General features: G+C 31.5%; 2 protein-coding genes across 3 annotated transcripts; both read left to right on the top strand.

Annotated features, from left to right (window-relative positions):
- The first annotated feature begins 7,005 nt into the window (after nt 1-7,005).
- LOC115882939 (basigin) lies at nt 7,006-9,689 on the top strand. Its single transcript, XM_030901209.1, has 6 exons — nt 7,006-7,335; nt 7,891-8,014; nt 8,083-8,264; nt 8,344-8,667; nt 9,060-9,195; nt 9,258-9,689. The coding sequence occupies exons 1-6, from the start codon at nt 7,275-7,277 to the stop codon at nt 9,307-9,309; spliced, it is 879 nt and encodes a 292-aa protein (XP_030757069.1). The 5' UTR covers nt 7,006-7,274; the 3' UTR covers nt 9,310-9,689.
- Nucleotides 9,690-10,537: 848 nt separating this feature from the next.
- LOC115882938 (BSD domain-containing protein 1-like) lies at nt 10,538-13,561 on the top strand. 2 transcript variants are annotated; one of them, XM_030901206.1, is made up of 8 exons: nt 10,538-10,715; nt 10,975-11,029; nt 11,082-11,198; nt 11,252-11,309; nt 11,363-11,460; nt 11,521-11,735; nt 11,795-11,934; nt 11,989-13,561. In XM_030901206.1, exons 1-8 carry the CDS (start codon nt 10,696-10,698, stop codon nt 12,210-12,212), a joined length of 927 nt encoding a protein of 308 aa, XP_030757066.1. In that variant the 5' UTR covers nt 10,538-10,695; the 3' UTR covers nt 12,213-13,561. The 2 variants fall into 2 exon arrangements, with proteins under 2 accessions (XP_030757066.1, XP_030757067.1); XM_030901207.1 differs by having other exon boundaries at nt 10,553-10,715; nt 10,978-11,029.
- The last annotated feature ends 396 nt before the right edge of the window (nt 13,562-13,957 follow it).

Below are 13,957 nucleotides of genomic sequence, written 5' to 3'. Positions count from 1 at the left end.
CTTATATATCTGATACAGTGTCCAAAGATTTGATAGACTGTTACAAAAATACTACATATAATAAGGTTAAATCAGAATTAAATTTTAAACTGATAGACGAAAATATTTTGGTTAATATAATTAAGTCAATAAAATCTAATTCAGTTGGGGAAGATATATTTCTGTTGCTGATATTAAATTTTGCTTTCCTTTTTGTAAGGATGTCATAGTACATATAATAAACACTTGTACCTATTTTGCATAATGTTTATCCGGAAGTATGGAAAAAGTCAGTTATTAGACCTTTAGGGAAAATACCAAATCCTAAAGCACTAACAGACTTAAGACCGATTAGCATACTTCCCACTTTATCTAAAGTTTTAGAAAGACATGTCTATAATCAGTTATATACATATTTGGACTCTTATAATATTTTGCCTAATTGTCAGTCTGGATTCAGGAAAAATTTCAGCACAAGCACATGCCTGATTAATTTAGTTAATAACATCAGACTTTAGCATAATAACATAAGACTTTAGCAAAGCGTTTGATACGTTAAGCCATAACCTGCTTTTAGCGAAACTTCATTATTTTGGTTTTTCTAATAACTCCATTGACTTTTTCTCAGCATATCTCAATAATAGATCACACTGTGTAGCATTCTCCCATACTAATACGATACATAAATCCAAATATACTAAAATGATATCAGGTGTGCCCCAAGGATCAATTCTGGGGCCTGTTCTGCTTAATCTTTATGTTGCGGACATGAAGAAGTATGTGATATATACTAAGCTGCAGCAATACGCAGATGACTCGCAATTATATATATCTTTTCCATTTGAGAAACTTAAAGAAACGCAATCACTATTTAATACAGACTTAAATAACATTTATGAGTATGCTAAAAATCATAATTTAAAATTAAATGCTTCCAAGTCCAATGTAATTTTTTTCGGGAATAAGAATTTGGTAGACCTTGCATCTAATTGTTTTGTAGCTCATATAAGTAATGATGTATTGCCTATAGTTAACGAAATCAAAAATCTAGGTATATATTTCGATAGTCAATTAACATTTCAGACACATATAGCTAAAAAAATCCAATCATCTTACATTTGCATGAAAAGATTATTTTATTTAAAGAAACACTTGACATCAAAAGTAAAGTATTATTTATGCAATGCACTTAGCTTGTCTCTGTTTGACTACGGAGATACGGTGTATGGCGACTCATTGAAATCTAGTACTTCCAGATCTATACAAAAGGTTCAGAATATTTGCATGCGTTGGTCATTTAATATTACATTTATTTTATTTATCGTATGGCTGCACATGACATAAAATGCATAAAAGTGTATAAAAACTATTCCAATTCACAAACAAACATTTAAATTGTATATATAGTCAATTGAGGGGTCAGTTGCCATCAGGAAGTCTCAAAGTTTCCCTCATATGCTGTATTTGGGCATTCCATCACCATATGTAGAATGGTTTGTTTTTCCGCTCCGCAGTCACACCTCGCAGATTGCGCCCTACCCCATTTGTGTAATAAGTCCGCGCATATGCCATGGTTGGTGCGTATTCTGTTCAGTGATGTCCATCTGTGATGTCCATATTTTACGGGGCTGCTCGAAGGCAGGAGGTTTCATTCTTATGCACGGAAGATTTCTGCCTTGCGGGGGGCGGTAGTCTGTCCATTTTCGTTCCCAATAGTCTATGGGGTCAAACTGTGACGTGTGCAGTTCTCTTGCAGTTCTTATAGGTGGTCTTCTGGATCGTAATCTGTTTCTGCATGCTTTATCCGTATCCTGGTGTATGGGAAGTTGAGGTTTGCCTTGTATACGTTTATATTCTCGGAGAAGCGCTGCCTTGCGCCGGAAATCTGGAGGAGGTATATGGCTCAATATTGGTAGCCAATCGGTAGGAGTCGATTTTAGCGTTCCGCTGATTATCCTCATGGTCTCATTTAGTTGTGTGTCTACCTTTTGGGTATGCGCACTATTGAGCCAGATCGGTGCGCCGTATTCTGCAGTTGAGTAAGCTAGCCCAAGTGCTGAGGTTCTTAGAAATCTAAATATTACATTTAGAAGCCATATAACTCCACATTTAAATAATAATTTAATTTTATGCATGGAATATAGGCGACTGTGTCATATGCATTCACTGATTTATAGATTAATGGCAACCGGTGAACCATCTTATTTAAGACAATTGTTTAGCCCACAGTCTCACGGTTATCCGACACGCAGCGCAGGTAATTTTAGAATTCCTTTACATAAAACTGCAAATTTTCAAAAATCTTTTAGTTATGTAGCTGTTAATTTGTGGAATAATCTTCCTACATTTGTTAAAGAAAGTTCTCTGCGTGAATTTAACAGGTATGTCAAAGGTAAGCTATTAGCATATAAATGTATAACCATGTTTTTTTACCTTTCCTACGCGATAACTCCTAAATTAATCAACTTATTCACATACTTTTTTTTTAATCGATTGGGAACATATAGGCGGTGATAGCTGAGGTAATTAAAGTTCCATAATGAGCGTATTTTTTTTTGGACAATGGATGAAACTTCAAACATTAACTTTATTGTATCATGGTTTTCGGTAAGCAAGAAACTTTTTTATTTGAAGGAATTTTTACATAGTATCTGCGTATGAAATAAAGAAAAAATATTGAAAAAGTTTTTAAAACTTGTTACAACCTTCTATTACTAATAGTTTTATAGTTATCTTAAATTAGATATATTTTTTTTCTATGGTATACTTTCTCTATGGTCTGTTCGTTTTTGATTCCCGTCTTCTTGTCTTTTTCCCCCTTCTGCGCCTGCCCGTTCCGTTCCATCTTTTCCTTAGTTTAAATTATAACTGATTTATTTTTTTTATTATATGTGTTATATTTAATATTTTACTTGTAGTTAAAATTATAATTTCAAATTGTTAGGTATTTTCTTTTATTTAGTTGGGTATTGTTTGTTGTTATATTAAGATTAAGATTCATTAAATATATCCCAAGTATATATTTTATGATTTAAATTATGTCAGGATACACCTCACAGCCATTGGAAAATGTGCCTTGTGCATCGGTTCTAAAAATCGCGGTGTATTCCTTTTTGTCGGTATTTATATATATTACATTTGTATATTAAAATGTATAACATTTAATACTGATAAATAAATATTTTGATTTGATTTGATAAGGAAAATAGAATTAAATAAAATAAGCTTTAGATTGATATAATTTTTTATTATTATTTATTTTGTTGAATATAATAATGTTTATTTACTTTTTAAAATTATTAAAAAAATAAAAATAAGTATTTTATTTTTTAACCCAAACTAACAAGAGAATTTTTGAATTTTATTGGAAAAGAGGGCCCGAATTTTTGCTTGGGCCTTAGGGCACGACCAGATGAAAAATAGGCCCTGCAATAGTTGGTCGAGTTTTGTAAACACTGTCTTTAACATATCTCCATAAAAAAAAAGACTAGATAAAATCAGGAGCATTTAAGTATTCTATTAATTGATGAATGCACACTGCATTCACCAACTAATAGAATCATATCATTCATATCAATTCTCTCTGATGTAGGATAAGTTTGCATTTTCGGCAAATTTCTGAGATTTTTTTTTGTTTTAACTGATAACTAGTTGTTAAAGTTGGACTAATTCGACAGCTATGTTGAAGTAACGTCAGACCATATCACAGCCACCTAGATTTTATCAAATAATAAAGATCTACTCAGATCAAATCATGTAAATGAAAATATTTAGGAAAATCTCTGTTTGGGGGTAGGCAGCCTTAATAATATTTTGAAGAGACATGAATTGTCCATTGAATATCGGAATATTATACTGGGTCTTCCATTTAAAATAAAAGAGTAACATGCTTTTAAAGGTGACCAATGTTCAATATTAATTTTGTCTCACACTGTATAACTTTCTGGATCAAGTTTTAATTTGATTTAAAGTACAATAGTTAATTTAACTCCATATTAGGCTATACCGGGTAACTTATTATACACATATTTCGGAGTTTCTGACAGACGATATAAAAAATGGCGTTTTTTCGTCTGAGTGTAGAAACTAGTGATGTAGAAACCACCACGTTATTATTGTAATTAGTGTTTAGTTGAGAATCAATATACTTGATTAAGAAATAAGTAGTTTATTATTTCTATATAAATATATTACAGGTACCTTTTATTGTAATTTAAAAATTGTTTTTTATTTCTAGAAAATTTTAAATATGTGAAAAACCGTACATTTTAGTCATATACTTCTCTCATGGTACAAAGAATACAAGGTATGATCGATAGCGGCTCCAATTTCGTTCAGTTCGCGCATACCACCTGTGACGTCACTAGGAAAATAATGAATAAATAAAAAATAAAGAAAGTTGACAGGAGATCTGCATTTTTGGGGTTATGGTTAAGAATTGTTTATTTTTAAGACTTTTTAGTTCGTTTAATTTAATAATTACTAAAACCAGCAGTTCCAAAAATATATTTAAAAATAATAATTATCTATTAACATGGACTTGGACGATAATAGGTAAAAATACTAAATTTATTTCTATATTCGGTATAAATTGTTTATTAGGTTTTTAGTTTGCGATGTTTATGGTAAATAATTTTCATTTATATTGCCTCTGAATTCACATGAGGACAGAGATGAGGATATCTATGGAAAAGTAACCACAAGAGGAATCGTTACATCATTTAAAAAATGTTGGGAAGTTTATTGTTTCCCATCGAAAAGTAGAAAATGCCAATGCAGATGAACGTATTGTAATTGTGATAGAAGTAATTCCAAGGGTGAAGTTTATTATAATTAGTGGAAGTAATACCAAGGGTGCAGTTTATTATAATTAGTGACCTGTGCTTCTTTTTATATGTAGATGTTTCTGGTTTTGAGAATAAATCGGTTGAACGACGCCCAAAATTTAAAGGAAGTATTTGCATACCCAGAATATGCCCATCAAGGGTTATATAGCTCAAATTTCCTTTAATGGTAGGCAATTATTCAATGCAAATTAACTTTTTAAGTGACTGAAATATTAAATAGTTTACAATATGGTATATCACTAAAAATATATTACTTTTAGGTATAATTAGGGCCCGATACATTTCAAAAAGTAGAATATTATTTTATATTAAATGAGGTATTGTACTAACAATCAATTTATATTAATAACGGAGATTAAAAAATAACAGAATAAATAGTTCTTTTTTTATACTACAAAATAAACTATAGAATACAACAGTATTTAAAAAAATAAATAAAAGTGATGTTCCGGCCGAGATTCGAACTCCGGTCTCTCGCTTCCTAGCCCGACTCCTTATGCACTGCTCCACAGTAACTTGCTTAGCGATAATTCAATGACGGTATATAAACAAAAAAAACAGGTTTATAACAATATCTTGACGATTTGAACTGGCGCGCGGAGCGTGCTGACCAATAGCGCCTGTTATCACCTGTGACGTAGCGACTAGAGGTGGGCCAGTCTGCGATTTTTGTGGAGCTGCTACGCTCTGCGACTGCTCCAATAAAAGCACTGTGACAAGTAGCAGCGATTTTTCGGAGCAATTAACCTATAAATTAAAAATGTAGTTTTATAGGTTAATTGCTCCGAAAAATCGCACTCGGTGTTCGGCACCGTTCGTTGCATTTACTAAAAAGTACAGGACTATAGGTGTGATTATGATAGGCAACATCATCGTCTAGTTTTTACTTATTTATATCGTATGATCGAAAAAACGGCGTAGCGATAGCTATGAAATGAAGATTGCTGGCATTTTATATGTAAAATTTATGGGGAATGTTATCGATTGTCATTTCCAAGCCAACTGGACGCCGTTTTTTATTTCGATCAGTAGTGGCGATTTTAACGTCTGTGCAATCGGGGTAAGTCACCGACGGGCCCCAAGCCTCCCGGGCCCTTGCGAACAAGATTCGAACTTTTCCGAACTACGGGCCCCTAGAGCTCTTAAAATCGCGGCTGTACGGTACTATACTGATGTCTTAGTTTGATAGATGTTGCTATATTTTTTTAGTCTATTCAGAAGAATTTGAGTGTTTCTAAGTACCAAGCACTTTGCTATAAATATCTTAAAGAGTCTGTTCATTTTCACAGAGTGGTGGCCCATGGTAAAAACTTAATGTTATATTCAATTCAAAGTCGAAACTGTCAAAAAAATCTTTATTAGTGACCGGTTTCGGCTATTTAGCCATCATCAGACCTTAAAAATAGATATAAATAATAAAACTTATATGAATGTATAAGATCAAATAAAAGATTTAGGATATACAACAAAACACAGATACAAAATTAACTAACAAATAAACATACTAACAAGTTAAAAATTACCTTTGTCAAAAACATCTGTTTGTGATTAATATATAATACATAAATATCTTATTTAGATTCATGAAAGAAAAAGCGAACGCTGCTACGTTTCCCGTTCCCAAACTCCCAACAGCTCCAGTACACAGAATATACTCAATATACTATGCTCCAGTCGACTGCGACCTGCGACGACTGTGACTGGAACAGTCTGACCGGGCGACGGGGCTAGGAGCATTTTCAGAATTTACACTATTGCCTGCTATTGCTCCTATTGCTACTCACGAGCGCAGATGTCCTAAACTTGTAAACTGCTCCGAAATGTCACTGCGATTTTCTTGGAACTGGAGCAGTCACATACTGCGACGTTGGTGGAGCTGTGACAAAGTAGCGGACTGCGATTTCACAACCCACCTCTAGTAGCGACCAACCTGCGCAATATCATACCTTGTATTCTTTGTACCATGTACTTCTCTTATAAAACTCACCTTTATTTTTCTCCCAGAATCCGAAGATCACCTTATCTCCCAGATCACCCTATATATGCTGGTCTGGTCATGGCCGGTCGTGGCATCTATTAAACAGAGTGTAAACTGAGAATTAGGTAGGGACCTGTAAGTGGTAGATAGGGTCCTGTAAAAAGTGGTATTAAAGTAGTTTCATGATAGATGTCACAAATATTTATTTGATTTTGACATGATTTTGACGTCAATAAATTTTATTACGTAAATTTTGAATTTTGATGTTTTTGGTACTGCCTCTGTTTCATTTTCACCTATCGAACGAATTTCCTCAGTTCTCTAAGCGCAAGTTCGACGGTTGGGACGATTGGTTAGCTAAATTCGGATGAGACAGTGTCCAAAATTAGATTGAATCGTCTGAATAATTGCCAAACGTCAAACGTTTTGTTCTGCTTGAAGTGAAGGCATAGGAGGACTACGCCTTCAAAATGAAACTTTTATTGTTGTGTGCCTTATTTTTCATTTTTAAAACTGCAGCATCACAAACAGGTAATATAAGAATCTTGTTTATAATAACCCTCATCCAAGAGGACTCGTTTTTTGCCATAACCTGCCAGGAAATGTTTCAAAAGAAATTATTCAACTGTCCTCAATTAATCATTCATTTTTTTTACATTAATATCGTATTGAATATCATAAACAAAGTTTTCCTTGATATATACGGGTTTTTTCGGGCTGTATGTCCTGGAGTCAGATAGGTCTCCAGCAGATACAACAAGCCTTAATCAAGGCAACAAGTAATTGCCTCCAGTCTCCAGTTTTAGTTTAGATATCTAATAGCTATAAAAAATAAGGCTCTTATCCGTTTTGTAGACCCTATTTCTTTCTTAGATTTTATACTTATTATTTTATTATCATTTACGTAAATCATATCTATTGAAATAACTTTTTATTGGGCGATTAACATCAAGCAGTAAATTTCAAGGATGTTGTATTATGACAAGTGTTTAAACTGCTTATTAGAATCTCTTTATTGATTTTACTCTTGTTTTGATAAGAAATTTTCACTACATTAATAAAATTGTTTGTTTTTCTTCCCTGCAGCTTCAATTGATGCTTTTTATACTTCACCTGAAACAAAATCTGTGATTTTCGCTGTCAAGAAGGAACTAAAAATTACTTGCAATGTAACAACTTCAGAAAATGCTGATAATATTGGTGTAGAATGGTATGCCAACCGCTATATGAATAAAATATGAGAGTAGGATTTAACTGTGTGTATTTTTTTTTATATAGGAGAAAGGAAGGTAAATTATTGAGCGAGGTGGACAATTTGAAAAATCGATTTACACTTTTGACACAGGGAAGTAACCACACTTTAAAAGTGACTGAAACAACCAATCATGATGCTGGTAACTGGTCATGTGGTGTTTTGGTAAAAGGAGCTGTTCAAGACACTGAAAATATATTTGTAGCAAGTAAGTTCATAATATTACAAGTAGTGATATTACTTGTTTTTTTTTTATAGCAGGACTTTATTTATTTAATACTTTTTAGCAACTATTGCTGTAAAAATCAAGACTGAAAATATAAATGTAGTAGAAGAGGAAAAACTGAGAATTGAATGTAGTGTTTTGGGTCACCCATATCCCCAGTTGTCTTGGAAAATTGAGACCGGTTACTACAATGGTTCAGTGAGCACAAGCGATGAAAGAATCACTGTTGAAGACTATGTTGATGAAAGTGGAAATACTGTCGAAGATGGGGCGCTGCTCATTGAGAAAGTTGACAAAGTTGATAGGGGTTTATATTATTGTATTGCCCAGAACAAATATTATTCTCAAGATTTGGGAGAATCAACAAGTATGGTGCGAGTTAAAGGTAAATTAGTGATATCTATAATCTAAGCACAAAAAATCAATACATTCATTTATTTAAGAAATGTTGATATAAGAGTAGATCAATGTAGTTCATGATACCGTATGATCAAAAAAGAAAACGGCTTGGAAATGACATTTCCCATATAATTTTTCATATAAAATGACAGCAATCTTCATTTGATAGCCATCACTGACATTTTATTTGATCATACGGTAGTAGATCAATGTAAATCCCTATGGGATATGGGATATACATTTAGGTACAGTAAATAAATGGAAATAACAAATAACTCATAATAATGTGATGATGTTGACATTAAGAAGTATAACATATCTTTTCTCAACAAAGGCAAATATTTCTTTAAAAAATATTTTCTTAAAAAATATTTTCAGACAAATATGCTGCTTTATGGCCATTCCTGGGTATCTGTGCTGAAGTTATAGTTTTATGTGCTGTCATAATCATCTATGAGAAGAAAAGAAACAAAACTGAACTGGAAGAAAGTGACACAGATCAAAGTCCAGACCAGTAAGTTTAATGTTTTCTTTTAAATTGAAAAAAATCAATGATTAATAATTCCATTTCTTTAGGAAAAACACTCCTGATCATGGAAAAGAAGCAAACTTAAGACACAGACAATAAGCACAAGTGAATGCTTACAGTTTGCCTTCAACATTTTGGATTTTTCAAAATTCTATAGAGTATTTTAGATGTAAACACTGACCTATACAAATAGTGCTATCAGTAACTTAAGAAACAACAGTTTAAAAATATATCCTGCCTTCCACAAGTGGTAAATTTCATATTTGAGGCATTATTATTTAATTTTCGTTGTATCTATGGCAGTATGCCCATTCGGGATTACTCATTTGTGTTATTTAACTTTGTATATAGATAAGAAGCAAATACAATGGTTAATCTGAATTATTAAATAATTACTAGTTTTAGGATTACTGTTATTCAGCTTTGAAATTGTTTAGTTTGTTAAATGATGTCAATAAAGTTCTTTATTATGTCATTAATATTATGTCATTAAATTCTTATTTGCTTTTTATCATTTAGATTTAAGATTTAAAGAATATTTAAATCTAATTTTCATGCTTCGAATTTTGAACGTTTTCTTTTAAAAGGACGTCATAGATTTTAAGAAGTTCAAATTTAACATGCATCCTAATATTTTCAAAAAATTTCTTGGTTAATTTTATGCAGGTTGTTATACTAAATTCCATTATTGAAAAAAAATTCAAACCGCCGTTTCGTATTTGAACTGCCATCATCAACTTTTTTCAAACAGGGCCCTTTAGTTTATATTACCCTTGTATATGTATTTAAAAGTAATGTAAACAAGGGTATATAAGGTATATAAACAAGGATATTATGGATGTTAAAGGCTTGTATGGTCCCAAAACCAATGATTATTCGAAAAATTCATATTGATTTTCTGGTAAGAGAACTTCTAGTCTAACTAAAGTCTAGGTAGTCTCTTAACAGATACATAATTTCTTATGGAAATACCCTTAATATACACTTTTAGGATGTTAATATATTTTTATATATCTATATGATTTATAAAGATATTGTACACTTTTCTTATAAAATAAGAGAATAATTAGGTCAAGTTAGGTTACTAAACATACACGTTAAGTTTTAAAAATATTTTTAGGGTCAAAATATTTTTCTTCTTAAACGGTATACCCTTTAAGCTACTTTTTTAATTAAAAATTAATTTAGTTAATTATTCAACAATAAAATAATGGAAATTTTAAAGAAGTATTCATAGCAATTTATAGCCTTATAATTTAAGTATGATCTGGTATGATTTAACTAGTTGCATACATATAGTCTGCTGCTTTGACATTTGACATGTAGAATGTAGAAGATTTCATTAGTATATTCTGTGGTAGAAGAGAAAAAAAAGGAAAACAAGAACAAGTAACTTGTCAAGAAATATTTGTCAACTTTTAACTTTTTGGATAAATTTTTAGTGCGTACATCGTGTTTATTGTTATTATATATATATTATAAACCATGTCTGAAAACTCTGAGAAGTATGTATATAATTTAAAGGTGTTTAAGTATATTTTTTAAGCCATTAATAATTTATATTCATGAAAGGACCTCCATATGTACCAAACTAATAATTGTTAATTTTTTTCTCCAGTGATATCAATTTCATAATGCTATATGCTTTGTTTAATTGGAAGTTAGCAAGTGCTTGCAATAATTGCTAGTTGTTAAAACAATTGTTTATTATTTATCACTACCTCCATCTTATCAAAATATTTGTAACAATCTATTCAATTTTAGCAGTACCAACAAAGATGGATGGTTTAACTCTTGGTTGAGTACAGCCAAAAATATTGTAAGGATCTTATTATATAATTAAATCCTCTAGTTAAACAAAATTTTTCTAGAGTACGGAAGTATTAGAATTTGTCAAAAAGGATTTAGAGGAGTTTGGTACGGCTGTAAAAACTGAAGCTACCAATGTGGCATCATCAGCAGGAGCTGTTGTGGAAAAAACACTAAGTGTAAGAATCATATAGGTATTCTTTTGATGATATTATATGATGGTTTGTTATAGCTTGAATCTCCTGATTCAACTGTTAATTCAGTTAAGAGAAGTTTCAGCACTTTTTTGGGTAAGTGTACTGCATAAATCTAAGTTTTTATAACATTTTTGTCTAAATCTTAGGTCAAATGAACACAGTATTAAATCCTAGTCCTGATGATAGCGATACTGAGATACTTATTATCGAAAATTCTGAAACGCATGAACCTAACTCATATCAGGTAGTTGTATAACTATGGGATTTATAGAAAAAGTAGTACTATCTTTTGTAATTATTCTAGAAAGCTCTGTATGAGTTACAAAGTAATCCAGAGACATACATGTACGATCCAGAACCCAAACTACAAAAACAGTATGATTGTTGGTTGGAAATATTAGATACTGATCAGCTGTCGGATGACAGAATTGCCAAACATGTTAATAGCTCTGAAGTTTTAAAGAAATTCTATGCTAAATTGGTACCAGAAATTTTGGAACATCAGTTGTTTTGGAAAAGGTATTATTTTGAATAAAAAATGTTTATATATTGAAACATAATATATGTTTGTGTTTTAGATATTTGTTTAAGAAGGCATTACTAGAAGATGAGCTAGCTAGACAAGAAATTATTGATAAAAACAAACAAAAGGATAAAAAAGAAATAGAAAACAAAGAAAATAATGAAACTGAAGGTGAAGGTCTAAAATGGGAAAATGGTAAGTTTAGAAACAAAGAATTCTTACCTCACAACTCACAACATATGTTTTCAGAGTATTTTTCAGCAAATGTAGACCTAACTGAGGAACAACAAATTGCTTTACTAGAAGACTATGAAAAGGAGCAGAAAAACAAGTCAGTAAGTTCAAAAAAGCTCAGTCCAAACTCACAGGAAAAACATAAGTGCAAAGGTGATGGTGCTAGTCCTTGTACACCCGGAAGCAGCACTTGCAGTACCGACGACGACTGGGAAAAGATAAGCGATCCAGAGAAATAAAACAGAAAAAAATAGTCATATTTGGAATAAACAAGTCCAAAAATATTTTAAATATTTTTCGTTAACAGTAAAGATATTCGAGTAAGCGGCAACATTGTTCCTGTCTATTTCTTGGCGATGTTGCCACGTGCAGTTATTTTGTAGTAGATTTCTTTTAATTTGCCGTATTTTATGTTTTCCCAAAGGAATATTAATACACATCTTACTAGTAAATTTTAAAATTGATGTTTATTTTCGCGATTTTTCTAATGTTTTGAATGAAGCGATTTTGATCATATTCCAGTAGTACTTTTCCAATTTCAATGCATTTACATCTATATTTTTGACAACCTTGGACATTATTTTTTTGTGAAGCAACGAAAATGTCATTAAGATTTATAAGTATCGTTTTTTGATATTTATGCTATCTGGCAACACAACCGTTTAGCGTTGTTGCCATATTTTTTCTTCAATTTTATTCAAATTATATAAATTGTTTTTTTTTTAAAGCTGTATTCCGTCTTACCTTGGTTATTGTTATTTGTTCCGTTTCTATGATTTGCCTAAAATTCTTATTATTACGGAATATCGTTCTTGAAAAATATCTGTCGTTATTTTCACCAATTTAACCAAAGCAAAAAAGCTGGAGCATATAATGCCATAAAAATATCATTTTTATTGCAAATTCCACATATAATTACGTACAAAACGAACGCGATATACTAGGGCTGGCATTTCTGGTCTTGGGTACCGGTACAGGCTTAGCAAAATAAGATGTACCGAATAAAGACAAAAGGCAAGTATTTTCCCAAGCGCATGGAATCTAGCGTCAGATTAAGTGGTTATGTAATAAATACTTCGTATTTTTGCTCTCCCCGACTTACTAAATTGCCATAGCGATTCCCTCCTATACATGTAAACGCCGACCCAAGGTTTCGCTTGCCAGCAGGGTATGGTACTTGATGTGTGTGACGAGTTTAACAGCTCATTTACTTATTAAGTATTTTTCAACATAAACTTCATTTAAAAGATGAATTAAGAATGAAATAAAAATTTTATAATTTAAGAATATTTATGCAAAATAAAAAAAAACTCAATAGGTATTTGACATTTCTACTATTGTATCAAACTGTTTCATATTTTACCGATATTTTTCAGGAACCGATTCTTAGTATTTTACAAACCTGGTCATACAACGGAATACAGCCTAAGTTTATTATTATTATTTTTATCATTATTGTACCTTCGGTGCAAGTTATGTTTTTGTACCTAGTCCATTTCTAGTTTTGACTTATTTAAATCATATATAATATGTAGTTATAATAAGGTATTTTATAACATTCTATTTAATATACACGTTATTCAATAGATTCTGCTATTTTAATCTGATATTTTATAAAGGGTGTTTCAAAAACCATGTGCCATCTCTCGTGGGGAGATTCCTTACGTAAAAATAAGATTTATTTCTCATATCAACGTAGGTCCGATTCTGCTTTGTTTCATAGCTACAGGGTGTTAGTCTTAATATTTTGTCGATTTATCGTAATTTTCTTCCAAGTACCTACTTTTAGTGTTTCGAAATGTTGAGGGTAAAAGTTACTAATGCGACATATTTTAAAGCTAAAAAAGTGTCGACATATTCACTAGGGACGTGTGTATGGGTTATCACTGGAATATTTTTTTAAAAAAGATAGTGTAAGCAATTTAATTTCGATTAAAATTTATCTATTAATATCTTGTCGATTTCGGCCTCCTTGATGAGATAA

Source organism: Sitophilus oryzae, unplaced genomic scaffold (assembly GCF_002938485.1).
Source record: "Sitophilus oryzae breed Bouriz unplaced genomic scaffold, Soryzae_2.0 scaffold_1801_pilon_pilon, whole genome shotgun sequence".
Classification (NCBI taxonomy): domain Eukaryota; kingdom Metazoa; phylum Arthropoda; class Insecta; order Coleoptera; family Curculionidae; genus Sitophilus; species Sitophilus oryzae.
The sequence above is the reverse complement of the archived record's forward strand: the minus strand, read 5'-3'. Positions and strand labels throughout refer to the sequence as shown.